At 37.1% G+C, this 27,903-nt stretch overlaps 1 protein-coding gene and 1 non-coding gene across 5 annotated transcripts; both read left to right on the plus strand.

Annotated features, from left to right (window-relative positions):
• Nucleotides 1–53: 53 nt before the first annotated feature.
• Nucleotides 54–27,873, plus strand: zgc:77439 (uncharacterized protein LOC378987 homolog). Of its 4 annotated transcripts, none has more exons than XM_067443008.1 (8): nucleotides 54–204; nucleotides 20,097–20,350; nucleotides 20,698–20,836; nucleotides 21,134–21,276; nucleotides 21,527–21,579; nucleotides 22,220–22,344; nucleotides 23,513–23,827; nucleotides 26,467–27,873. In XM_067443008.1, exons 2-8 carry the CDS (start codon nucleotides 20,136–20,138, stop codon nucleotides 26,824–26,826), a joined length of 1,350 nt encoding a protein of 449 aa, XP_067299109.1. In that variant the 5' UTR covers nucleotides 54–204; nucleotides 20,097–20,135; the 3' UTR covers nucleotides 26,827–27,873. The 4 variants fall into 4 exon arrangements, with proteins under 4 accessions (XP_067299109.1, XP_067299101.1, XP_067299083.1 ...); XM_067443000.1 differs by lacking the exon at nucleotides 54–204 and adding an exon at nucleotides 16,823–16,945; XM_067442982.1 differs by lacking the exon at nucleotides 54–204 and adding an exon at nucleotides 18,935–19,084.
• trnas-uga (transfer RNA serine (anticodon UGA)) lies at nucleotides 19,362–19,443 on the plus strand. Its single transcript has one exon. It is a non-coding gene; the product is annotated as a tRNA-Ser (tRNA).
• Nucleotides 27,874–27,903: the final 30 nt, after the last annotated feature.

Raw genomic sequence — 27,903 nt, forward strand, 5'->3', positions numbered from 1 at the left:
CAAGTCCAGACCGAACTGCCTGAGCTCAAATGTTGTGGGCAGAGTTCGGCTGGCATCCAGGCTAGAGTTGTGCTAGTGTTTTTGTTGGTTCCCTGCATTTTGGCGACAATTGTTTTAATAAACAATCGACTTCGGAGTTGTAGCTTGCCGTCTAATGCTAAAGGATAAAGCGATAAAGGTCGTGCGTTGGACGCATACATGGCGGTGAGTAAAACTACTTGTTGGCTATTAGGTAAGTGCACATCAAAATTAACGTTAGCTTCTTTCATTCAAATGCACCTACGATTCCATTTAAATGCACACTAGTTTGACGTGCAATACCGTTCTGCTCAACCCGTAGCGTTCTGCTTCCTATTGCAGGGTGTCCGCGGGGTCTTAAAAAGTATTAAAAGTTAATAAATCCATTTTGGGAAAATTAAGACCCTTAAAAGGTATTTAAAGTCTTAATCACGATTTTATCAGGTATTACATTTTGTTCAAGCTTTGTCAAAAGAGTTTGACTCCAAAAAGTATTCATGAATATATATTTTCATCCCCATAAGTATTAAAAAACAACGGGTTGCTGCTCAGTCTGAGATCGGCTCGGAGCGCGCGCCAGGGATGGCACCCGGCCGCCACCAGCAAAATGCGGGTGATTTTGAGTTGTGGCGGTAAACTCACTTCACCTACCGAGCATACTGTTTCACCTCTTTGTAAACTTTGTTCAATGCATGCGAGTGCTGCCGTATGTCCGAATATGGCCAGTTGTTTTCCCCGTCATCACCCGTGTTAATGACTCGCCCGTATGAAGATTTGCGCGCTCTGTGAGAAGATCTGTCTCTGTGCATAATCCGAGAGCGCGCGCTCGTCAGAGAAAGTCGAGAAAGACCACGCATATCCGATCAGGTTTTAAAGGGGCAGTAGCCTTTACTGCTCTGTTTAATGTCAAACAAAAGATAAGGACATCACTCAATGCTCTTGATTGAATAGCTTTTGTAAGTTTAATAAGGATTGATCTTTCATTTATACAGTTAAATATGCATTTTTTTTTTTTACATTTGATTACTTTATTCAATTTCTGTACATTTCTGCAGGCCAGTAGTATGGTGGCCGAGACAGCTCAACACGCAGCAAATTAAGAAAGCACCAGCAAATAAAGAAAACATATTAATCAGTTTGACAACACGCGCGCTGCAAATGTTCACGACGCATGCAAATACAAAAACGCGCTGCAAATCCTCACAACACATGCAAATACAAAAACGCGCTGCAAATAACACAGACCACAACGGAAATGTTTTAAGGGGACTCCTTTGAGTGACGAACCCCTACTGGGACCTGCTTATTGTTTACTCGCCTGTTGCCAGTGTTGTTGGCACTGACCTGAAAGGTGAGTTTTTTTGTTTTGTTTATTTAAACATCCTGAACGTATGATTGCATGGTCTTTTTTATACAGTGTAATATATTTAGGCCAACAATATCCAAACGACTAAGCTATTATACCATCATGATGTAAACGTAAACAACAACAAAAACTCACCTTTAAGGTCAGTTTTTGAATTTGTATGTGTTGTGAACTTTTGCAGCGCGTTTTTGAATTTGTATGTGTTGTGAGGATTTGCAGCGCGTTTTTGTATTTGTATGTGTTCCGAAGTTTTACAGCGCACGTGTTGTCAAACTGATGAAGATATTTTCTTTTTTTGCTGGTGCTTTCTTCATTTGCAGCGTTATTATTATTTAATGTACACGAGTGAGGTCAAGTTAAACATTTTAGTTTGCATTTTATTTTATACTGTGCATTGTTGCAATGTGCTAAATAAATATTAGCATAATGTCTAATTGATTTATTATTTGAACTGTAATATTAAGGGGGGGTGGGGTGAAACACTCAGTTTCAGTCAATCTCATGTCAATCTTGAGTACCTATAGAGTAGTATGGCACCCTTCATATCTCCGAAAAGTCTTTAGTTTTATTATATTTATAAAAGAAATATAGGCTGTAGTGTACCGAGTCTTTCCGGAAAAAACCGAGCGCCTGGAGGCGTATCGTGTGAGCGGAGCTAAAGAATGACGATTGCACACAAAGCGGTGACGTCCTCAAGCGTGGAGAAGCCCATGGCTATCGATCTCAGCTAAAAGATATATGATCCAGACTCAAATTCGGAGGCTGAAATAAATTGAACAGGAGAAACAGCAACAGCAGGACGTCCGTCTCTGTGGTATGTACTGTATTTAGTGGCCTGTCAACATTTGTGTGTGTTTACTCGCAGTTTATGAGGACATGATTCGGTTTATGGACTATTGTATGCGACTAAACCTTAGCAGTAGCAAGCAAAACGGTTTTGCACGTCAGACTAGTGTAACGTTATACATAGAAGAACAGCAATGGAGTAACGTTAGCGCATTTGAATGACGAAGCACGCAATCGTGTCGTTTACTGATGTTTACTCACGCGACGATAGCCAACAGCATAGACATTTGAAGCAGTTTTACTCACCGACCGTGAACCTTTATCGCTAGGACCGCTCCGTCAAAAACACACTTCTTTGGTATGATTTGGTGAAGTCCTGTGACAGCAGTGACCATGGAGATCCACTTTGCGACGCGACTGAAGTAATTTTGTGAAGCTTCCCGTCATTTCTGCGTTCAAATGCAGCGCTGCCTTCCCGGAATGCTGTGCTGAAGCGTTGATGTCACCCATAGGAATAAAGAGGAGCGCGGCGCGGACTATAACGACATAAGTGTTCACGGACGACTGGATCTGCAGCTGAGCGAGTGTTTATGGGCGTGCATTTCCTCTCTCGCTCTAGTCACACGCGCGCGCACCCTAACGGGAGAAGAGCCCGTACGGCCCATACAAGGACCTTCTGCTCTATTGACGTCAAGTCGACCCATACTCGAAAAAAACTCTCCGAAACTTGTGAGAAACCGGAAGGAGTATTTTTGACACAGAAATACTCCATCAAACGTCCAACATTAGTTTTTGAAACTTTGTCTATGTTTAGGATGGGAATCCAAGTCTTTAACAGTGTAATAAGCTCAGTATGCATAAAACAGCATTTCACCCCCCCTTTAATTTATAAATTAAGCCCTAAATATTTTAGTAAAGTTACACAGTCATAGCATTAGCCATAAATGCAATGGTACTTAGACTTGTCATAATTTCTTTCTGTGTTTTTCGGTTTTCGGCCTTGGTTTCTTCTTTTTTTGTTTCGGCCAAGAATTTTGATTTCGGTGCATCCCATTCCCTACTGACAACGTTGTGCTCGGTATGTTGTCAACACGCTTCAGAAGATGCCAAAACGAATAGTTTCATTCTTAGGACTAAAAAGCATAAAACTGGGAGCCATAAAAGACCATGAATCATCCAAATGCCACATCCAGGTAAAAAAGAGTGTGCAGAGCCCTACTCATTTAATAAAATGTATATCAGTTCATGTTTTGTGTGTGTATGAGAGAGAAAGAGACAATGGCAGTATTTCATTGAGACTTAAGATTAAATAAACTGCTTAAGTATTGTAGAGCTTGTAGTATTAATTTTCACGTGCAGTTACACATTGTCAGTTAAAAACAAAAAAGTGGCTGGTAAAAACATTGAGTGGTAGATTTTGAAAAAAGTTCATTTCCATCCCTGGCGCACGTCGTCTACGGGTAACGTCACGTATTTTGCAAACATAACAGAGATACGCGAAACAGATATTCAATATAAACGATACATAATTGTCCCACGATAGAGATTTTAATTCTACATTCTACTACAACTGTTTATTAAAGGATTGTTGTTGTTGCCGATTAGAACTTGAAGTGCAATGAGGTATTAAAATATTTTGAGAAGGTCTTAAAAAGGTATTGAAATTAACTTCAGGATTCCTGCATATACTACCCTGTATTGCTAACATTAAATCGCATACAATTGTAGTATCAATAGTCCATAAACCAAATCATGTCCTCATAAACCATGAGTAAAGACACACAAATATTGTAAAACTGCTGTAGTGGTTGCTGCTCCTATTCAATTTCAGCTTCCGGATCAGATTCTGAATCATATTATTATGGTTGAATCTGGTAAGCTATGGTTTATTTAGGATAACGGTTTATTTTCCACGTTTAAGGATGTGACAGCTTTCATACTGGGCAATGCTATCTTTATGCTCTTTTCTTTAGCTCCGCATATTTCTTTTATAAATATAATAAAACGAAATAATTTTTGGAGATATGAAGGATGCAATAGTACTGACGTTTGACAGGAGATTGACTGAAACGGAGTGCCCCCCCCACCCCCCATTTAAGTAATTTTTATTACTTAAATTAAAGGTATTAGTAATATATTACACCCAACCCTGCCCGTAGGCCTATTGGATTACTTTTGAGTTTACTGTGCCTCACTTTGATCAAGTCTTTGCATCTCAGCCTCTTTGGACTTTTCGCGGATGGTGTGAACAGGGGTAAAAGCAAAGGTTAAAAAAAATATATGAAAAAACACCTTGGTTTAGTACATCGTCGTTGTGTAAACGTACACAGGTAAAACCGAAACTTTAAGTTACATTTATGTTGGTAATTATCTTGTAAAAAACATTACTGTATGCAATGTTGTAAACTGTAAAAATTCCATTATACTGTATATGACATTTACAAAATGGCTGAAGTAATACTTTTAGTAACTAATAAATACATATTTTTTTACTGAGATAATGATCCTTATTGAGGAAAATGAATGTGTTCTTACAAGTATTACTTCTGATGCTAAATTAATTCTGCCCTGTGACCAGAACTGATGGAAATCACTCCTACTGAGAATCCACCCTGTTCTCTGATAACGCATGTACTGTACTTTTATGATGCCTGTAAAAAGAGGCGCCCTGAAAATTATGTTTCAAATCAGGTTCAGCCCATCGATGAGAACCACTAAAGCGTGATGAGTGAAAGTCAACCTTCCCTTAAATTAAGCTAAAATATTTGGTCCATGCTAAACTTAGAATAAAAAAGATCACCTTTTTTTCTTCCCATACTTCATTATTAATCCATATTGCAATTAATCATTAAGATATCAGATACACACTTTAATTAACACGCTTATAAAAAACATGATGAATTAATGTTTAACAGATATGAATGTGCATACTGATTTGTTAATTGTTATATCATGTTTGGTAATTACTTTTGAAAAGTTTTACTGATTCATCTGTATATGTGACGCAGTCTTTATATGAAAAGTAGAAGTTTTGTGTAATTTATGAACGAAACCTGAAAAGATCTTTATCTGGTTTGTTTTTCCCCCTCAGCAGTTAAATATAGATGTGTGTGCTTATATATGGACACTTAAATTAATAAGGGGATTTAGTTTGGTTTAGTTTGTTTGTTCTTCCCAAATTTCAAAATGTAATGTAGCCTTTTATTATGCAACTGAAACGTTTGCGTATATTTGCTTATAGCTGATGCATCATTTTTATTGCAAAGGCCTTGGAAGCTAATGTCTTACAGTCATACAAGGAATGCACACACGTGTGGGAAAAAGGCCTACTTGCCTGTACATGCACTGTGAGTGTGGTTTGATTCAAATGTAGATTGAGTAGCTTTGTTAACTTTTTTAAATGCATTAGGTGTAAAAAATAAATAAATAATAAAGACAATGAACTATTTTCACAGCATTTATTAATCTAGGTTACTAATTTAAATATAATACACTGTTTTTGTAGATACCATTGTTCATTGTTAATTCAAGTGTTCATTTTACAAATTGAAATGTTAGAAATTTAATTGAATATGCACTTCTGTTCAGTACTGTTTGAAAGAAATTCACTATTATTCAGAGAGGATGCATTCAATTGATTAAAAGAGACAGTAAAGACATTTATAATGTTACAAAAGATTTGTATTTCAAATGAATGCTAAACATCTTTAAAATCTTTTTATATCTTAAAAATGTATATTAATTTCCACAAAAAATATTAAGCAACTGTTTTCAACATTGATAATAATAAGAAATGTTTCTTGAGCATAAAATCATCATTTGAGAATGATTTCTGATGGATCATTTAACACTGAAGACTGTTCAGTGTAAGGATGCTGAAAATTCAGCTTTGCCGTTACAGGAATAAATTAGAATTTAAAAATGTACTGAAATAGAAAATATTTATTTTAAATTGTAAAATAAGTTCACAATATTACTGTTTTACTCTATTTTTATCAAATAAACAGCCTTTGCGATCATTAGAATCTTTTTTCAAAGACATAAAAAAATATTGCTGACGTTAAACTTTTGAACAGTATGTAAAAATTAATATTTATACTATATATATATATATATATATATATATATATATATAACATTTATCTACATTGTTTTAACTCATCAAAATAAGATAAGAAATTTTAAACTTTTTTATTAGTTTACATTTGATTACATTTTTACATTTTACATTACATTTTTTTTAAGTCAGTTTAACATAATTTAAGTTGAAATAATTTAAAGATCAAAGTCGATTGTACTGCAAAAAATTCAAAATTTGCCTTTTTTTACAGTGTAGATAGTTTGGAGTTGGAATTCCTCCCTAAATATTTTGTGCCTGTTGCCACTTTATATTGACATTTGATCCTTGCACTATATTTTTTATGTACTTGTATGTAATGTATGACGGTTATGTTTTAGTTTTGATTTCCTGTTTACGGATTTTCTGTCATTTTGTTCCTTGTTAATTTCCTAGGTTTATGATTAATTACACTTATCATTTAGCTCCTTTGTTTGCTTCTCTTATATATATACCACTTGTTTTGTTCCATTCATTGTCCGGTATCATCAGGGTTATAGCTATGTGGTTGTTATTGTTATCTTCTGTGATCTCCTGAGTTTTCTGTCTGGAGTTAATAAAGTTCTGGAGTTTTTGTTCTCTATACTCCTTTTGTTGTGCACTTCAGTGCAACAAGACACGTGCCACGATAGAGAGAGCTTTTTTATTTTTATTGCCTAAAACATTAATAAGTGGCTTGATCCCAGGAAACTTCAGTGATAAGTTTAAACCTTTGTCCCATATATATGGTGTATTATGGTAGATTATAGTCCTCTGAGTCATGGCATGATTTAATCACCTTTACAATCACAATCACTGTTCATTCTCTGAGCTGTATATACACAAAACCTATAGACCCCTCTCATTCATCATTTACTTGTATCTGTCTTCTCATGCAGATCCTCCTATTCTTTAATTTTACACAATTACACCTTTATTCTTCCTGGTATTTAAAAAATAAATATGTGTGTGTAATGTCATAGCTAAGAAATGCAGTGCAATTCTATACCTCCCACACTGAGAATTTTACTTTGTTAATCATGTGCGGGGTTTTTTCCATCTATGTTGAAGCAATAATCTCACATCAAACAACACAATGTTGCAACCTTTGTTTTTATTTAATATTCTTTTTTATTTTATATGTAAAATCGTTAGCAAATGTATCATATTTGAATAAGGAGTGAGGATGTAAATTTGTATAAATGACATTACTTTTTGGCACTATTGTATGTATTTTATATATATATATATGTTTAGCGTTTTTTTTCATGCTGCTGGCTGGCGTTTTCAATTTCACAGGTAGTTTGTTCTTGTATTGATTCTATATAAAATTGCAGATACAATGTAAAGTATTTGCTCTGGCATTTGTTTTAAATCATTTTGTTCCGTTATTATTGCTTGTTGTCACAGTAGAGGAGGGGCAAAACAAAACAGACCAACCGCCACATTCTGCGGGTTGTCATCAGATAACCCGCAGAATGTGGCGGTTGGTCTGTTTTGTTTGTCCCGCCCCTCCTCTACTGTGATTGGACGGCTGGGTGAAAAGTGACAGTGATGAGCGTAGACAGTACTTATAGACTCATAGACAGTAAAAGAAATGGACCGAGCGTTCCCATTGACGTCAACGGCGAAATAATGAAGTCAACCTAGGGGCACTCACTTCCTGATGGCTGAGCGAACTGCGCAGGCTCAGACTGAGCTTGACGACGTAGATGTGACGTGAGCCTCCTGTCTGACAGCTGTGAGTCTTCTAGTAGATGTGGAAAGTGAAAGCTGAATCACGTTGTTTAAATATATTTCTCCCGTTGCTTTTGGCTCACTATGGGCTTCTCCCCATTCTTCTCCCTTGACTTTATCGGACTTTATGTCTCCACGTCCCCCCGACTGTCTCATAGACAGTAAAAGATTGCCTGCGAGCGTCTCCTCAGGTCTATACGGTAATTTCTCAACTGTGCGACAGGGTCGCGTTGGTTATGACGCAATCGTTAGCCTATTTTTACAAAAACAGCTTCTGCGGGGCGATAGTGTAAGATACAAGGTAATGGAGCCTTTTATACATTGTCGTGTTTCTTTAGAAATAAACAATGGACAAATGGAGTCTTTAAACGCCTCAGATGTAAAGTTATTCACTGTCAAAGTGACTCAAAAATGAATGGGAGTCAATGGGATGCTAACAGCAGGTGATGGCTTGGTTAGCAATGGCAGCCCCTAGGGGTGGAACGCTTTCCGAGCGCTAGATTACCCCCTTGGTTTTACTCAAAGTTGAACATTCTTCAACTCTCGGTGACCAGTAAAAAACGCTGAGAGCTCAGTGCTTGAGCGTGAAATACTCTTTCAGCGCTTCGTTGCGCTCCAGGCGTTCTAAAAACGCGCCGCTCTCATTGATACCAATTGAAAATGCCAACCAGCAGCGTGAAAAAAACGCTTTGGTGGACACACGGCCTTAGAGGAAACTGGCTTTACCAAACAGAAAGGCTCTAGTCAAACTGTATATTAACGAAACGCTATTGGCTGTTTCAAATAAGGGGAGAAGCTGCTAACAGCTGGAGCCTTTTCAGGGGAAATCACGTCAACACATTAAATTATGCAGCACATTTCAAGGCACTTCAGTGGGCCTTTAAATTCATTGAAAGTCTTTGGGATGTGCTGTAGGAGACTTCACGGAGTGCTGGACTCTTGCATTGTCAATACAAGATCTGGTTCTGGACCAAAAATGTATGCACCTCTTGATTAAAATAAAGGCTGTGATGTTATTTCCATCAAGAGGTGCATACATTTTTGGTCAAGATCAGTGACTTTTTTTGTTTATTTGGGCAGTGTATGTCATCTGAAACGAGAAATTAAGAATATGAATGTCTCTGTATTCATGAATAACAATGAAGATAATTCAACCTGAAAATATGCTGAAAATAACATTAAAAATACGACTGAATTGCTTCTTCATATTGATAGTAATTTGTAACTACTAGTTGCAAAACTAGTAGTTGTAGTTACACAGGGAAAAAACTGTATAGCATATAACTATAATAAATATAATAGAAGGTACTGCTATACGTGGCTTAGTTTATGGAAAGACTATACAATACTATACAATAACTACAGTCCAAGGTACAATACCAAATCATTAACTGTACAGTATACAAAACAGTATAAAAAATGTAATACAGTATAACTGAGGAGGTCATGAGAGGTAAAGAATGATAAATTAAGGTGCTTTTAATTTGACAGGTTGTTATGTAAATGTAGATTATACAGTGCGGTTACTAATAAGGTCACTTTAAGGAGTGTTTGTTGAAAAACTTGACAGCTGGAAAGAAGCTGTTCTTTACTCTGGATGTTTTGGTTGATCTCAGTAATCTTTTCATCCCATGTGATGATGTGTTGGAGATCTCTGCGATTGTTTTTTGTTTTGTTTGGTTTTTTGTTTGTTTTGCACAATGATGGATGATTTCAGGATGATTTATACAATGGCTTGTATGGTGGTGCTGACTGACTTCAAATGTTCTCAGTTGTCTGAGGAAGAAAATTCTTTGTGCTTTTCTGTCTGTGTTGATTGCTCTCTTAAAATGCTGTAGATGTTGCTTTCATACATTTGAATGAGTGTTATGGAAATAGGTTGTTTGTGGATGGCTGTTGTCCTCTGTTTTAAAAACCACATTTAAAGATGCTATGGGTAGCCATGTGTAAAGATTGTAAACGTTTAATTGGCATTACATGTGGTTATGACATATGTGGTTGCCAGCAACAAAACTAAACAATGTACTTGTGAAATGTGGGAAAAGTGCATTGATCTTTGTACAAAGAGGTCTGTTTGGCTGAGCCGCATTGTATGATACTGGGTGCGGTTTAGACTTGGTCTGCCCTGTTGTAAGGTCTTTTTGATTCTCTTGAAAACTTTAGTCATGGATCTTATGTGGCATATTGCTGCTGACCACTGTTATTATTGGCCCATCCTGGTCAAATTCTAATGCGCTCTATAAATTATTATTTGAGCAATATCAACAGAGATCTTTATGTTTAATCTGTAAGGTTTTGTTCTTTAGTTATAAATATTTATGAGTTTTGGTGTGTAATTGCTATAGGGCTTTGCTCTGTTCCCAATATTATGGGCACATTGATATATCCATATTCCAGGTGTTACCTTTCTGAGAAAATCTTGTAAAAACTGGAAAGAAACAGAAATGCTATTAATATAATTACAATATCATTAAGACACTTTAAGTGCTGATTCAGGGTCATCAGTTTAAAGAAAAAGGCTAGATATGACTCTTAGCAAACATGATTGTGTTTGTGGTAAATTGCTATTATTAGTTAATGTGAGCTGACAATGATATCCCTTCAATGATTCCATACAGAGTAAATTAAGCAGCAAACTGGACAAAGGCTAAAATATTACTTTTTATACACTATATTGCCAAAAGTATATTGGGGCAACCTTTCAAATAATTGAATCCAGGTGTTCCAATCACTTCCATGGCCAAAGATGTATAAAAATCCAACATGCAAACTGCTTCTAAACATTTGTGAAAGACCCTGTAAACACACACAAGCATTTTGGCCAATGTCCTCATATTTCACCCTCTCCTTGTAATACCTATGTCATACCCGTGTCATTATACACATTTGTGTCCTCATATGTCACAAACACACACACACACACACACACACACACACACACGTAGTGTTTCCATGTTTTATGGGGACTTTCCATAGGCGTAATGGATTTTATACCGTACAAACCGTGTTTTCTATCCCTCTACTGCCCCTGACCCTAAACCTACCCATAACAGGAAACATTCTGCATGTTTACTTTCTCAAAAAAAACTCATCCTGTATGATTTATAAGATGTTTTCCTCATGGGGACCCAAAAATGTCCCCACAAGGACAAGGATTTTGGATATTGCCATCTTTGTGGGGACATTGTGTCCCCGTAACGTAGAGATTACCAGCCCACACACACACACACACACACACACACTTTCCTTACATTTTCTGTTAACCCTAACATAGAACACAATGAAGTTCAAAATTCCAAATAAAACACCTGTAAAATATTTTTTTTGTTATGGTGTGGGGTTGTTTTCAGGGGTTGGGCTTGGCTTTTTAGTTCCAGTGAAAGGAACTTTTAAAGGGGGGGGGGGGGGGGTGTTCATGCTGTTTCATGCATACTAAGCTTTTTACACTGTTAAAGACTTGGATTCCCATCCTAAACATTGACAAAGTTTCAAAAACTAAGTTGGACGTTTGATGGAGTATTTCTGTGTCAAAAATACTCCTTCCTGTTTCTCACAAGTTTTGGAGAGTTTTTTTCGAGTATGGCTCGGCTTGACGTCAATAGAGCGGAAGGTCCTTGTATGGGCCGTATGGGCTCTTCTCCCGGTAGGGTGCGCGCACGTGTGACTAGAGCGAGAGAGGAAATGCACGCCCATAAACACTGCTCTCAGCTGCAGATCTAGTCGTCCGTGCAACACTTCTGTCGCACCACGCTTCACTTTATTCCTATGGGTGATGTCAAGCGACTTCAACACTTCAGCACAGCATTCCGGGAAGGGAGCGCTGCATTTGAACCGATTTGAACGCAGAAATGACGAGAAGTGTCACATCACGCTTCAGTCCCGTCGCAAAAGTGGATCTCCACGGTCACTGCTGTCACAGGACTTCACGAAATCAACAGTTACCAAAGAAGTGTGTTTTTGACGTCAAAAAATCCTTTTAGGATTTGCTAAATTTGTCTCAGACCAACCCATTCTCACTCCCAAGGCGTCAAAAACCGAAGCATGGTCAAGTGCCTTCCGCGTCACAATAAAGACGCTAAAGGTGCCCCAAGGCGTCATGTTTCGACGCGCTGGGTGTTCCATTTATTTCAGTGAGAAACCTTTGGCGTCATACACAGACGCACTGGGTATTAGTAATGTTATCGTCATGGTGAAATTGTATTAGTTTATAATTTTGCCATTATGACATGTTGGAGTGTGTTTTTCAATTTAATCAGCAAGCATAATTTTATTTACATTTATTTTATTTACGCTATTTAGACATGCTTAACATGTAACCCAACCCCATCCCATCCCTAAACCTACCCATTTGTCTGAACATGATATAAAACACAGGATATAGCCTGACATATACGACTGCATACACAAGTTATTCAAAAAAGTTAAATGATCCAAGTTTTCCGAGGCCAAACGATTGATTTGTATGAAGAAAATCCCCAAAAGCGATCAGCATCTCCATCCGCAGAAGATCATCAACAAACACAATCAAATTTCAAATATTGGCGCCGGTTACGTGAGATTTCATAGTGAAATTGCATTGGCTCTCGTATGTCTTGTGACCAATTGCGTCATTACGTCAGCATTGATTGTAAAATGTCATTGGCTCTCGTGTGTCTTGTGACCGATTGCGTCATGCTCAGGAGTCTTTTGAATTATTTGAATGAGAAATGAATGAGTTCGTTCACGGGGCAGCGGGATCATCATTTCAGCGATTAAAGCATCAAGATCGACTCTGTTCTTCACATGAAGATATCGTATGACTTCAGAAGACTTGGAATGCAACATGAGTTAATACTTTTATACTGCTTTGGTCAGTTTTTGCAATAAATACCTGTGACTGTAAATTTATTTGCCTGTTATGTGTTTTATATTGTTTAGATATGGGTAGGTTTAGGGTAGGAGTGGAGTTAGTTGCTCCAAAATATAAAAGTAGCCTTTAAATATTAATAAAATCATGTCTGCTTTTATAAACGCAAATAATTAAATGCGTCTGTTTATGACGCCAAAGGTTTATCATTGTAATGAATGGAGCACCCAGCGCGTCGCAAAATGACGCCCAGGGGTACCTTTAGCGTCTTAATTGTGACGCGGAAGGCACTTGACTATGCTTCGGATTTTGACGCCTTGGGAGTGAGAACGGGTTGCTCAGACGGCCAAATCGTGGCCAAAATCGCACAGTGTGCAGCCGGCTTTAGCTTAAACAAATAACATTTCAGAAAAAAAAAAAAATATATATATATATATATATATATATAAATATTTACAATTTGTATGTTTTTTTGTAAAATGGTCTAGGTCAGGCGCCGTTCTAGGTGCTCTCTATGGGTATGACTGCACATCCTGTAAGCATGGCCATCACAGACTCTCCCTGCGTCTCAATCAGCTCCCTAGTTCACTAGGCACTGATCAGGACATAAGTCAATGGGCTGACTCCCTGATCAGAGCCCTGACAACTGAACTAGGGAGCTGATTGAGATGCACCCTCGGTGATTGAGTTGACTGGCCCCTCCCTGTTACCGCCTTAATCCCTCCAACCAAACGCAAAACTGATGCTCACAAACGCAATAAATCGCTCGCGCTCAACCTTCTATTTTGCTCGCGCGAACACTTTTTATTTTTGGCAGTCGTGGGGCGGGACTTTACTTATGTCATTGTAACTTCAAATGTCATTGGCCTATTCCATTTTTCCTGAAGTCAGTTGTGATTGGACGATTAGACGTGGCTTCAACGGGACTAAAAAGTTTTTGCGCGAGCAAAATAGAAGGTCGAGTCCAAGAACGCGAGGGCTTGATTTGCGCGCAGAGGAGATGTCATGCGCGCGCACGGGTTCAAAATGAGCTTGCAGGCTCCCGTTTCCTCGCCTGTAGATCTGTTATTCTCTCGCGGAAGTGATTTACTGCGCGAGCATCAGTTGTGCGCTGGTTATTAATGGCATTATAATGCCGCCATAGGCCCCGTTCACCGCAAGTCCTAATGCTCAAATCTGATTTTTTGCTCAGATCTGATTTTTTTGTTTGGATGTTCACATTACCTTTTAAAATGTGGCCTAAATCTGATTCTAGTGTGAACTGTTTGAGGTTTCAATCTAACCCGCATGTGCAAGAGAACAATATCAATGACATCAGACGCAGCGTGCTGTTGCACTAAAGCTCAGGAGGTTATGGAGGAAGTAAGCATTTTCGCTTTTTTTAAAAAAATGTTTGTGTAATGGAAGCCATAACATTAATGAGCAAGTGCTGAAGAGGAGAAGAACGAAAAGAGAGCAAAATTGGTTATTTTGGCCTTTTGTCACCTTCCTTTGGCACTGAAGCCACGTTTTTCTGTGTCCCCATTCTTCCATTTCGTGTGCTTTCAAAAACGGAGCGGTTACGGTAGGATCCTTCTAGTTTAGCTTGAATTGAAGTATCTCCCCATATAGTAATTAGGTCTAAAACCTCACTCTCCCTCCACTGACTCGGTCCATCGCTGTTCTCCATATCTAGTCAAGTTTTTAATGTTACTGTCTGTGTCTGTTGTGTCTAGGGCTAACTCGCTGGTGCATAATTGTGACAAATGTCGACATAGATTGATGTAAAATACGCATCATATCCGCATCAACTCCACTTTGGTTGTTCACACTGCGGCCGTGATCTGGGTCAGATTCAGATCTGGGTCAAAATCAGATCTGGGTCTGATTCAGGACCACATATGTATGTGGTCTAAATCTGATTTGAAAAAATCAGATCTGGGCTAGATTTGAGTGTTCACACTACCTCTGAAGAGGTCTGACCTGGTCACTTGACCCCAAAAAAATCAGATTTGGGCCACTTTTGCCTGCAGTGTGAACGGGGCCATAGATTCATTTCTGGGTTGAATATGGTGTCTCCGGCTAGGGAGCTAACTGGTACACACCGTGGTCCAAAGCCACAGATATATAATATATAATAATATATATTATATACATTTTTAAAAAGTTGCTAAGGGTTACCCAAACATGACTTCTGTTCTGACAGGTCACAACCAGACTAAGTGAGCTTGGTTTGGTCTGCCTGTTATGGTGCCCCAACATACTTTGTGGAGGAAGACTAGGCAATGCATGAGGGTGTTAACTGCTGGGGGGCGGATCTACAGGGGGGCAAGGGGGAGTGCCCCCCCCCCATTCCAGAGCCTTGCCCTGACCCCCCCCCCCCCCCCAACTGCCCCCCTAACTTTGATGTTCCAAAAACTGTAGTCCTACTTGTAAAAACAACCCGAACTGCCAGTATGTCCAATACATTTACCAAAAGTAAACCATTTAATTTTTTATTTTAAATGTATTAAAATTAAAATACATAAAATACCCCTCCCCCGCCCCTCAAATACGTCCCTGATTCAAACGTGCAGAGCGGCGTTCGTTCGCTCAGTCTGGCTCAGACACACACACACACACAGACACAGCGAGTCTGCAGCGGTGCAAAGCCCAACAAACCCACTGGAGAGACTGATGAAGCGAGTTTCCCCAGGTGTAGTTTAAACACGCGTTTAACTTAAAATTACATTTTTAATGAATTTATTGTGTGCTAAAGACGATTCAGCATCAGCAAAAACAGCGAGTTTATTACGTTAGCCAAAATCAGCGCCGGAGACCGACAGACTAGACAAAGCAGGTTAACTTTTGAGTTTTGATATGTTAAAAAAAATCTCAGCTCTCAGATTATGTCACTTTTATTACGAAATTCAAAGAATAAATGCCGTTTTGGCGCTTGTAAATGTTACGTGACAGATCACTAGCTGCACTTGGACCGATATTTTTTTCTAACTTACTAGCTAATAGTAAACACGAATGAACAATGTTGAAAGAAACAGTATCCTAACCTACCTAAATGTATATTCATATATAATATCGACCAATCAATCTATCAAAGGGGTCAATAACACAACTGGAGAACAATTATGTCACATAACATTTACCTCAGGAAAGCCATTAATGACAATAATAGGCTAACGTTATAGCACATTGGCTAGAAAGAAAAAAAAAAGCTATAGAGAGCTAAATATTTAGCTAAATATGTGTAGTGTACCATATTACATATGTATTATATTTGTATTTATATCATTAAATAAAGTTGTTATTATAATAAAAAACGCATAATAATTTGAGTTATTTGTTACCTTAAATAACACTGCCAGCTGATAGGGCTCTGTATGTTTACAGCATTGGTAAGTTGTATTTTCTTGAGATTAGGTACATCTTGTGTGCTAATATTTTTCCAAATGAGTCAATATTAAATAAAATCACAATAATTTAATTTAAATGAAATAACAAAAAGCGTAGCTTACCAGAAATTGTACCATGTAAACACTAACATGCTGTCACTAAAACTAATAAAATTCAGTTGTTACTAAAATGTTAGTGACAGTCATAATACACTTATTGTGACGCAATTAATTTTTTTTTTACATTGTGATTTAGCTAAGCAGTCCTATTAAATCCAATTCCTCTCAGATATCACAGCAATGAAACCAGGTTACAACTGGGGAAATAAATACAATAGGATTAAGTAGCCTAAACATAACTGTGTGTGCATGTGATAAATCTTTCTGATTTTATATTTGTTATATAGGCTACTTATTAGCTACATGGCCCTACATTGTAATGTAATACAAGGATAATCAGAGGTTTTCACATATTGACTTTTGCAGGCAAGAGTAGTTGAAGAAAATAGCTGGAGCCTAAAAGTGGGGATATTACTAGCTTTTTTGGTTAAAAAAAAAAAATCCAAAGAAGTACACAGGAGTATGAGCATGAGGAAAATGAAGGAGAAGGAAGTAAACTGAAGAGGAGGCTCCAGATTCAGAGAGAGGGACAGAGGTAGGGAGTGATCAGGAGGAGGAAGATGACAGAGAGGAAGAGAGTAGACCTTCAATTCCCCCTGGACCACATGGTAAGTTTTTATTCTTTTATTCTTCTGAGAAAAACTCACCTGTGCTCAACCATTCCAGATGACCGTCTGAGAAATCTGGCTGTTCTCACTATTCAGAAACAGCGTGCAAAAGCACTAGATTGAGATATGTTTGTGAAACATTTTGCTGCGAAGCACAACAACCGTCGCCTTTCCTAAAAAATATGGGTGGTCATGGGTCATTTCATTTGTGGACTAATTATAAGTTTTTAATTATAATAAGAATTTGAGTATTGTCCACTGTTGTATATTTGAGGTCCACTGCATATTGGACACAATTCTTGTACTTTTTTATATTTTCATTTAGCTTTTTATACTGTTTTGTTTTGTTTGAACGCTGGGCTTATTCCTGTTGTGAATTAAACACATTTTGTAGTGTGTTTAAGGGCATGATTAAACAATAAGTACTGTCTGTAGTTTAAAAGTGGATTTGTGTTTGTTTTGTTAAAGCAATTCACATATAGGGATTTCCATGTACCGTCTACCCCTGCCACCCTGCCAAGACCTCTTGCCACCCCTTTGCCCCTCCATGTCAAATTTTCTAGATCCGCCACTGGTGTCACTGGCAGGGAGGGAGTTTGGGGGGAGGGGGGTTGATGTGTATGTCAGGGGTGTCTGTTGGTTGTGCTCACTGGCAATTGTGGAGCAGCTCCCAGACCTAGAGAATATTGTATATCTACAATAATTTTTATTGACAAGTTTAAATTACAATTATTATTTTTAGTACTAATAATATTATAGTTATTATAAATTAATTGTACTACCACTACTATTATCATCATGTATCATCACTATAAATTACAAATGTTACCACTACTATTACTATTATCATGAATATTGTTGTTATTACCACTACTGCTACTATTATTATTGTTGTTGTTAAATTTATTATATATAATTGTTGTTGTTATAGTTATTATTATGATTACTAATGCTACTACAACTCTATTACTATTTTCTTTCTCTTGGTTTTTGTTTTGTTCTTATTTTCTCTCTTCTGTACGGGTATGTATATCACTTGTCCCCTACCTTGTATAAGCTAGGCTACTGTTTTGTCAATAAATAAATAAAAACTCTTCTAGAAGAATGTTAAAAAAAATCCTATAAACACACTCCTAAACTTTGTGGAAAGCCTTCCCAGATAAGTTGAAGCTGTTATAGCTGCAAAGGATGTGCCAACTCTATTTTACACCATACGTATTAAGAATGGGATGTCATTAAAGTTCATGTGCATGGTTGCAACATTTGGCAATATAGTAGGCCAATGTGTAGGTGTAGATTGACATTTATTTCTGTGGAATACCTCCACCTACTGGACGTTGACTGAAACATACATGCAAGTAACTTTTTTATGTTTCACAGACTACAGTACAGTGCAATAATTCTGTGAAAACCCTATAATCACATCGTAGTTTTCACAGCATTCACTTCTTGCAATAGCAAGATCACTTTTCCACAATCACACTTGCCAAACTTTCTTTCACAAATACTGTCACCGTTTTGTTCATTATTAGATTAATGTTAGCTAATGGGACCTTATTTCAAAATGTTACCAAATAGTTAGCCTATAAGCAAGTTCCTGCATAATTCCTGTAATTTTGTAAAAGTCTTTTTTTTTTTTTTAAGTTGCCGGTCATAAACACATTTAAGCTTAATTTAACCAAATAAAGATGCAATATCTCTTCTCAAGAAGAAATAAGGATGCTACGAGGGTTTTACTTGTCGGTGCAGTAAAAAGTAAGGTGGATAAAAGTTAAACGTCTAGTTTCACCCTTATTATTCAATAAACAGATCTCTTTCGGGTCAGTGAGAACCGCTGCTCACCAAGTTTCCATGACGTGAGCTCGTAATTTTTAGACGTGCGTATCTGGTATATCATAATAGCGTATAGAAACTGATTAGTTAAATTAGAGAGTACTTTATAACAATGACTAGTTTATTGAATTGGGAAAAACAGACTTATTGATTGATTAATTGCACCCCATAAAGAGAAATGGGGGAGGGCATCTGGCAACCAACCCCGTCATGTGATGTGGTCTGTTAGTAGGCCAGTAGCCTATAAGTTAAGTGTTTGCTGGAGGTCCGCTGAATCTGCGTTTGTCCTCTCAGCATCCATTCACGGTACGATTTATTCCTTAATATTTACTCCAAATACAAACAATTGTATAATTTGTGTGATAGTTATATGACAAGAAAAAAAGAAAAGCATAAACGTAACATCCGCCTGCATTTTAGATAGCAAAAGCTATATTATGTTAATTTCTTTTTTTGCGTGGGGCTTTTTGCGATTTAATAAAGTTATTTTATTCAATTTATACAAATAGTTTATATTTGGAATTCATTTTTTTTTTTCAAAATTGCAACAACAAAACCGGAAGTTGTGGAGCTAAGTTCCGGTGCTGCGATGGCCGAGTGGTTAAGGCGTTGGACTTGAAATCCAATGGGGTCTCCCCGCGCAGGTTCGAACCCTGCTCGCAGCGAAAAAAATATTGTTTTGAAGAAGTGAAAATTGCAGTCATATGTCACTTGTGTAAAGTATGTGGGTATTTAAAAAAAATAAAGTGCTGAATCCAACAAGGAACGACACGACATACCTGTATCCATGTACAGGTGTGGATTGGTGGAATACTGTTACAATCTTCTTAAACACACTGCAATTCATATTCAAACTTTTTAGTTTAGAGTCATTACTTATAAATGCAAGTTATATCATAATGCCTTTAGACAAAACTCATGCATGAAGGTATGCATGCAAAGACGGAAATAAGTCTTCACCATGTCCATACCCTAACTTATTTTCTCCCTAAATGTAATTAAAACCATAACGTACATTTAAAATTCAGACAAACATTGCTATATTTAATTCATATTTAAGGGTTTGATGTTTTTAACTCAATCTGCAAAGAATGTAACTCAAAACACGAAGGGTTAATTTGATTGCCGGGGTAGCTGGACTGATTCCAACTCGATTGCCGGGCTAGCTGGACGTATTCCAACTCGTCGTATAAAATTAGACGAGCATTCGCTTTGCCTTTGACAGACTGACAGACCCTAGTACTGATCACCCAGGACAGCTGTAGATTACCGGTTTGAAATCTAAACTGGTTTAAGGTATCTACGTCTATTTCATCAGGTGTTAACTTCCTAGTGCATACCCGCATTTTGCATAACGATGGCCGGCTTTGGGAAGCTGCGCGTCGCAGTGGTCGGGGCCGGTGCTGCGGGACTCTGCGCGGCCCGCCATCTCCTCTCCCGCCCGGACACTTTCGCACCACCTGTGGTATACGAGGTCACCAAGAACATTGGAGGAACGTGGGTCTATGAGGACAGAGTGGGGTTTTACGACAATGGCTTACCGATTCACAGCAGCATGTACAGGGACCTCAGGTGAATTTATCAGTGTCAGTAGTAGTTATCCTTTTATAGTGCTAATGCAACTGAAACTATTTATATTTAATATTCCAAGAAATATGGATTGACATCCCAGGATAGATTAACATTTTACAATAATAATTAAATACGAGTAAATCAGTGTTGTAAGCAATCATACAATAGCTAGTCCATTTGACAGTGATTGTTGTTTTGCACTTATTGAAATGAAATACAAAAATTTTAATTAGATTTGCTTGAATTTCACTTAATGTCCTTCCATTTAAACTCTTCTTGAAATATCACTAGCCTGTGTATAAAGCTGTATTTTATAATGTATTTTGCCATGTATTCTCTCATGCTAGAACCAATATTCCCAAAGAGGTGATGTCATTCCCCGACTTTCCTTTTGCAAAGCATCTCCCCTCTTTTGTCCATCACACAGAGGTACGGAAGTACCTTGAGCAGTACTGTGATCATTTTCGCCTGTGGGACCACATACAGGTGAAGAAGAAAAAAAACACTGTCTAATACTGACACAATGTTCAACATGTCAGCTCAATTCTTGCTCATAATAGTTTTTGAATAGTTTGACAGATAATCGTCAATTTCACCGTTTATTCTAGTCAGTCGTGTCAAAAATCACATACCTTATCTTTACTGTTTCATTTATGATCAGAGAGAGAATTTATAGCCACCTATTCAAAGGACTGAATGTTGCTGATTCATTCATTTGCTTGATAACCATCAGTTTAAATCTTATAAAAAGTACTGATAGGTGCATTCCTCTCTTCCACCAAGTTTGGCACCTCAGTGGGCTCGGTGACCCCAGTAGATGTAAAGGGTGGGTGGAATGGGATGGCGTGGAATGTCACCTCCAATGATGGCCTAGACCACAGCAAATCCACTACAGAGCGATTTGATGCTGTTATGGTGTGTAATGGGTAAGTGCACAGAAAAATGAGTGAACCGTGCATTGCAAAACCTTTCTATGTGCAACATTATTTAAATGTATGCCTAGATCAATAAGGTCATTGGGTACAGTAGATTAAATAGTAACTAATGACGCAATGAAACTATTGCACTCTCACTTATATACTGTGCCAATTTTCCTGTGTAAAATGTGATTATGTAATCAGGTGTGAAAATTATTTAAAAATGTCTTACAAGTTCAATTATGTGTGTTTATTTCAGACATTTCTACGACCCCTACATCCCTGCAATACCTGGACTTGAAAAATTCAACGGTTTTCCCTTCCTTACATTACATAATACATTTTTACATCTTTTGTAAAGTAATTCAAAATAATCTAAAATCTTGCAAACCAAGTGTGCGCTTAGCAGCTAAACCCCTTTAAAATGTGCTTGGACTTGCAAATACCTAAAGCGCCCTTCACTGTTTCAACATGTTATATGTTTATCAGCATGAGGGGTCTTCTGAGAAATGCTTTAGATATAACTGTGGCTTTTGTTCGAGAGTAGACATAGTTTTGGTTAATCATTATATTACTTAGCATTTATCAGTGCATTCATTTACCTTTACATTTTTTAAGATGTTGAGATTGGAATATATGTTATCCATTTCACAAAGTGCAATGAGAAGTCAAGGCTTTATTGTATCAGATTAAATAATAGAAATTCTATATGTCAATTTATATAGGGTTACAGTTTTAGTAATTGTTTAAAAAATATTGTGCCTTGCACACCCAAATAATTTGTAGGTGTGTAGGATGAAAGTACAATATTAACTAAACAATGTATAAATCCCTCACTAATCAAAATTACATCATAACTGTTTTTTGTGTGCAAGTTTTTCATATGCAGAATTTAAATATTGTTTTCATCAATACAGCTTTGCAAAAAATATTTGATTTGTTTGTTTTTTAGGAACGCTGATGCACAGTCATGATTACCGTAGTGCTGAACCTTTGGCGGGAAAGTCAGTGGTGCTACTAGGAGCGGGTCTCTCGGGTCTGGATATTGCCATGGAGCTCTCTGGTGTTAATGCTAAGGTCCCTCACAGTGTTCAATTGTATAGCTAATCATAATTATGCATATTTGATTTAAATCTAAAAAAAATACTACTTCACGAGTTCACACCTACATATAATTTATATATACTTGTATTTGGCGTGCTGTCTAGGGGGAGTGCTTCGAGCTTGGAATTTGGCCTGAACCCAGAGCCCCCCATCCCCCCCCCCCCCAAGTTACTATAAAAATAATAAAGTAATTAATAACTAGTTAGTAATTACATCTTCATTAGTGTAATTACATTTCTGTACAAAGTAAAAGTAGTCTCTTAAAAATAGTATTTGGTTACTTATTAGTATTTACTTTCTAAATCCTATATCAACCTCGACTAGTTAAGTAGCCAATTCAACGATAGGCATGCTATTTTAATTCTTTCAAATAAATAATATACAACTACATAAATTATTCTTATTAACTAACCAAAGTATTACAAATGTGAAAAGGATGCATACAAGCATGCATTTTAAAGTTAGACTTTAAATTTTGATGTTAATTCCACTATTGTATTAACCTTTATATAATTGTTCTACAGTCTAAATGCGGTATTAGTTTAATTACATCAGAAGTAACTATTTCATTCCATTTTTCAAGGGAAAAGTAATTAAATTACTGTAACCAATTACTTAGTAACTAATTACACCCAACACTGGTGGAGGGATGCTGATAAACTGTCAATAAACGGAGGCAAGACTATATATATATATATATATATATATATATACCTCTTATAGTTGATTAGCTGAGTGCTCTCCACTTGTGTCAATTATCTGAATGTGCTCCTTCATATCCATCATATGAATTTTGCACAGATTTTGCCTGATTTGCAGTCTTGATTTGAGTTAATATTAGTTGCTAAAAATCAGAGCCAGTCTGCTAATTTTGCTTAGACAGAAACAGAAAAGTAGTGTATGATGCAGGCACATATTTTAATTCCATCCAGTGGGAGGATATCAAACATTGATATTTTGATCTGGTTTTAGAACAAGTTTATATTTATTTATACTAAGATTTGTGTCAAAAGAAACCGACTTGTTCTTGTGCTTTTATAGATGCTTGTATGTTTACTGCAAGCATAAGAGTACCATCCGAAGTATTTTATCTGGAATTTCTTTGCAAATGTACCTTTATTTACACATCATTTTCCTCCAGGTGATCCTGAGTCATGGGCAGCGACCTTTGACCTGCCCCCTTCCTCCAGGAGTCCAGCAGGCTCCTCCAGTAACCTCTGTATTGGATGATGGGACTCTGGAGTTCAAGGATGGGGAGAGGGCCAAGCCAGAGGTGTTCCTGTTTTGTACAGGCTACAACTTCACCTTCCCATTCCTGGATAAGAAAGTGGGTGTAAATGTGCGGGAGCACCTCGTCTGGCCTCTCTATAAATTCCTAATGCCTCCGGCCTACCCATCACTCTTTATAGTGGGCATCTGCAGAGCTATATGCCCTTTCCCACATTTTCATATTCAGGTAAGTTGCACAAATACATTTTGTTTGAGGGAATATGTGTGACTGAGGTATTTCTCTAATTCCCCTTTACATGTGTTTTTTTTTTTTAGATTTATTGTTAACTTTACAATAAGCTTCCATTTTTATCATTAGTCATTCACAATTTAATTCGCATTTATTTTTATAGAGTTTTTCACAGTACATATAATTTCAAAGCAACTTTACAGAAAATTACAGTTTCTACATTACAATTTAGAGTAATCTTGAGAGGAGACTGTCAAAGTAATGTCCAAATGCCAGAAATGTACAATTCTAAGATAATACAAATCATGCAGTTAGCTAATATCACATATTCATTGACAGAAATAACAAGCTACACTTATAGCAACATATCGAAAATTTGGCAGTGGTGCACGTTGATTAAGAGTTGGCGTCATCTCTTCAGAGGTGTTGGGTCATCTGAAAACTTCGTAGCTGCTGTTTCTAACTTTTCAAGCAATACATAGTCATTTGCTTTTGATCTTATATAACTGGAGTGCAGTTATATGTGAATCTACAAGGTTTGTAGATTAACATATAACATGTATAAGGTTTTATGTGAATCTATCTTTAGTGGTTAGGATGATTGTTGTACCTGGGGCCTGTACCATGATGGTAGTTTAACAAACTCAGGGTTACAGGATTAGTTTTGAGATGACAAACCAAACCAATGTGTTAAGGCTGCCCCATGATGCTGATCATCAGCTTTCTCTGTCAAGTCAGGCTTTGATCCTGAGTTCAGGAGTTTAGCTGTGACATCAGTAGTGAAGAGCCAATCACACGCTGTGGATCAGTGGAACTGAGATTCTCTTCTCGCGAGAGAAGCAGTGAGATTCATTTCTCTCTTCTGCAGATTATTACATACAAAAAAATACACAGCAAAAAGAAAAGCTGTCTATGAAAGAGGACAACTTAAAGAAAAAATAGTTTACGTCAATGCAAGTAAAAGTTATGAAATTAGTGTAGTTGATATAGAGAAAATGGAACATTTAACTTTTTTTAATAGTTTTATTTATTGACTTTAAAACTTCTATGACTTCATGTAGGCTATTCATATTAATTTTAACAAAGTGCCTATTAATGATTGATTAACTAAAATGATAAATGTGTAATTAATTAAGGGTATAATAATTACATCAATGATATCTAAATCATTCAAAATTATTATTATTATTATTATTATTATTATAAATAAGCATTTTTAAAAGCCAGACGCTTTAATCTTTAAAAACCATTTGCTATGTAGTGACCTTTAGTTTGGAGTAGAAACAGGGGTAGTGACTTTATTACATCAGAAGTGTCATTTTACTCACAGCTGATTGGTCCAATTTCAGTTTGAGATCTCTTATCCAGAACATAACCTGCCCGAGGGGGTAATCCTAGCACTCGGAAAGCGTTCCACCCATAGGGGCGGCCATGGCTAACCAAGCCATCACCTGCTGTTAGCATCCCATTGACTCCCATTCATTTTTGAGTCACTTTGACAGTGAATAACTTTACATCAGAGGCGTTTAAAGACTCCATTTGTCCATTGTTTATTTCTAAAGAAACACGACAATGCATAAAAGGCTCCATTACCTTGTATCTTACACTATCACCCCGCAGAAGCTGTTTTTGTAAAAATAGGCTAACGACTGCATCATACCTAACAGGACTCTGTCGCACAGTTGAGAAATTACCGTATAGACCTGAGGAGACGCTCAGAAACAATCTTTTACTGTCTATGAGGCAGTCGGGGGTACGTGGAGACATAAAGTCCGAAAAAGTCAAGGGAGAAGAATGGGGAGAAGCCCATAGTGAGCCAAAAGCAACGGGACAAAACATTGCAAAAACAAAACAACAGACAAAACAAAACAACAGACAGGTTGCTCACGTCACATCTACGTCGTCAAGCTCAGTCTGAGCCTGCGCAGTTTGCTCAGCCATCAGGAAGTGAGTGCTTCTAATTGACCTCACTTTCCGACGTTGAAGTCTATGGGAACGCTCTGTCCATTTCTTTTACTGTCTATGAACCTGCCCCAGAGCAGGTTAGCCGTGGAGCGTAAGTCACTAAGGCGATGAACACAGCTAAAAGCCAAACCACTTTAATGTTACCTAAAACCCAGCATTGTCACAAACTAAGCTTAAACAAATCTGGCTAGCCAGCTAAACCAGCTTCATGGTACAGGCCCCTGGTTGATGGCAAATGTCAGCAGTACTAACCTTACAAGGTAGTGATTAATGACATCATCACTTTGTGGCAGAATATCGATCTCAGTAAGTGATGTTTGGCTTGACCGCAAGGCTTTTCTACATTACTTAACAATGAAAAATACTTTGAAAACATTTATAAACCTCAGGTAGTTCATTTCAACATTTACTAAAACATTATTAAAAAAATCTAAAGTTGTATCTGTTAATATTATTTAATGGACCTGAGCTAATATGAACAGTTGTGTTTTTATTAACTTCATTACCAAAGATTAATAAATACAGTAACAAATGTATTACTATTTTTTAGTTAATGAATAAGCAATAACTATTTGTAAGTAATGGCACCTTATTGTAAAGTGTTACCAAGTTATTATTAAATTCCTATTTCAAAATGCATCCTCTTTCTTGTTTCCTAATTTTCCCCTCAGTCTCAGTTTGTCCTGTCAGTGTTGGATGGATCTTTCCCCCTGCCTTCACGTGAGGATATGGAGAACGATATTGAGTTGGACATTGCCGCCCGTCGTTCTCGTGGGATTGCCACCCGCCATATCCTTAAACTGGATTCTGAGCAGTGGGCCTACAATGACGAGCTTGCCCGCCTGGGGAGATTCCAACCCCTCCCACGCTATTGGAGCAATCTGTACGAATCCAACAAGGTGTTCCGTGCCCGAGACATGCTCAATTACAAGACCTACAACTACACTGTCCTCAAAGACATGGAGTGGAAGGTGCACGATTTGCATGGGCAGCAGCTTCAGAAGCCTCTGCCTGTTAAAAAACAAATATAAGCTGTGATCGAAAAATATAGGCCTAGCATCATTTGGAGTATAATAGGCATATGCCAGTGTAGCAAGTAAAATTAGGGTATTAATAAATAGTTCAATATTTTGACTAATATGTTTATCAATTATTTTGTAAAATATCTAACCGTACTCTTTTATTTTATGAGCTAAAATATCTTTAGTTTCTAATCTTGTTGTTTGGAATAAGCTGATTTTAAAATAATAAACCATAAATTAATAAACAATATGAATCATAGTGTTAATATAATGCCATAACCTAAATTGTACTCAAAGACCAGAAATTCCCAATTCCAGAGAATGCTTGTAGAAAAAAAAAATCACCATAATGTCATTCCAAACATGTATAACTTTCTTTCTTTTGTGGAAATATAAAATAATATATTTTGTCTATATAATGGAAGTTAATGGTCACCGAAAATCTTTGGTTACAGACATTATTTAAAATATATGTTTTTCAAAATAAGACTTATTTTGTGTTCCACAGGAGAAAGTAAAGCATACAGATTTGAAATGACATGAGTGATGACAGAATTTTCATTTTTGGTTGAACTATCCTTTTAAGCAGGTTCCAGTGGATACTTTTTGTTGGATGCATGTTGTTTGTATTGTGATTAGTGAAACTGGTTTATATAAACCACATTGACTTAATGCTAAGCAATAGATGGTATGTTTCTGCAGTCTGCCATTTTTGTGTCTGAAAACATTTCTTACGTTGAGTATTTTGTGTGGCCTTAATGGAACATTATTGTCCTTTGTCAGTCACCTGCCTGTTTAAGTGATGGTCTGCACTACTTTTAGTTGTGAGAGATGGGAACAGACATTTTTATACTTATGCTACAATTGCGTGGTCTGTGCCACAAAACTTTCAACCTCTATGCAAAAGAAGTTAACACAGCCCTGTAAGGATATTAGGTTAAAGGAGGGTGATGAAACCCTAAACCTAATTTTTTGGAAAACAATACACATTTCAGATTTGATGTTTGTAGTGGGCTTAATGATATTCATAAGACATAAAAGTTTGGGGAACACTGATCAAGACATTGTAGTTGTAATTATGTCCAC

The sequence above is a fragment of the Pseudorasbora parva genome, chromosome 1, assembly GCF_024679245.1.
Source record: "Pseudorasbora parva isolate DD20220531a chromosome 1, ASM2467924v1, whole genome shotgun sequence".
Classification (NCBI taxonomy): domain Eukaryota; kingdom Metazoa; phylum Chordata; class Actinopteri; order Cypriniformes; family Gobionidae; genus Pseudorasbora; species Pseudorasbora parva.

Bases quoted from the DNA above. Each gene is read 5' to 3' on its own strand.
- zgc:77439 (XM_067443008.1), top strand. From the start codon at position 20,136: ATGGCCGGCTTTGGGAAGCTGCGCGTCGCAGTGGTCGGGGCCGGTGCT. The intron at 20,351-20,697 runs GTGAATTTATCA...CTCTCATGCTAG, and splicing joins AGCATGTACAGGGACCTCAG to AACCAATATTCCCAAAGAGG. The intron at 22,345-23,512 runs GTCCCTCACAGT...ATTTTCCTCCAG, and splicing joins TCTCTGGTGTTAATGCTAAG to GTGATCCTGAGTCATGGGCA.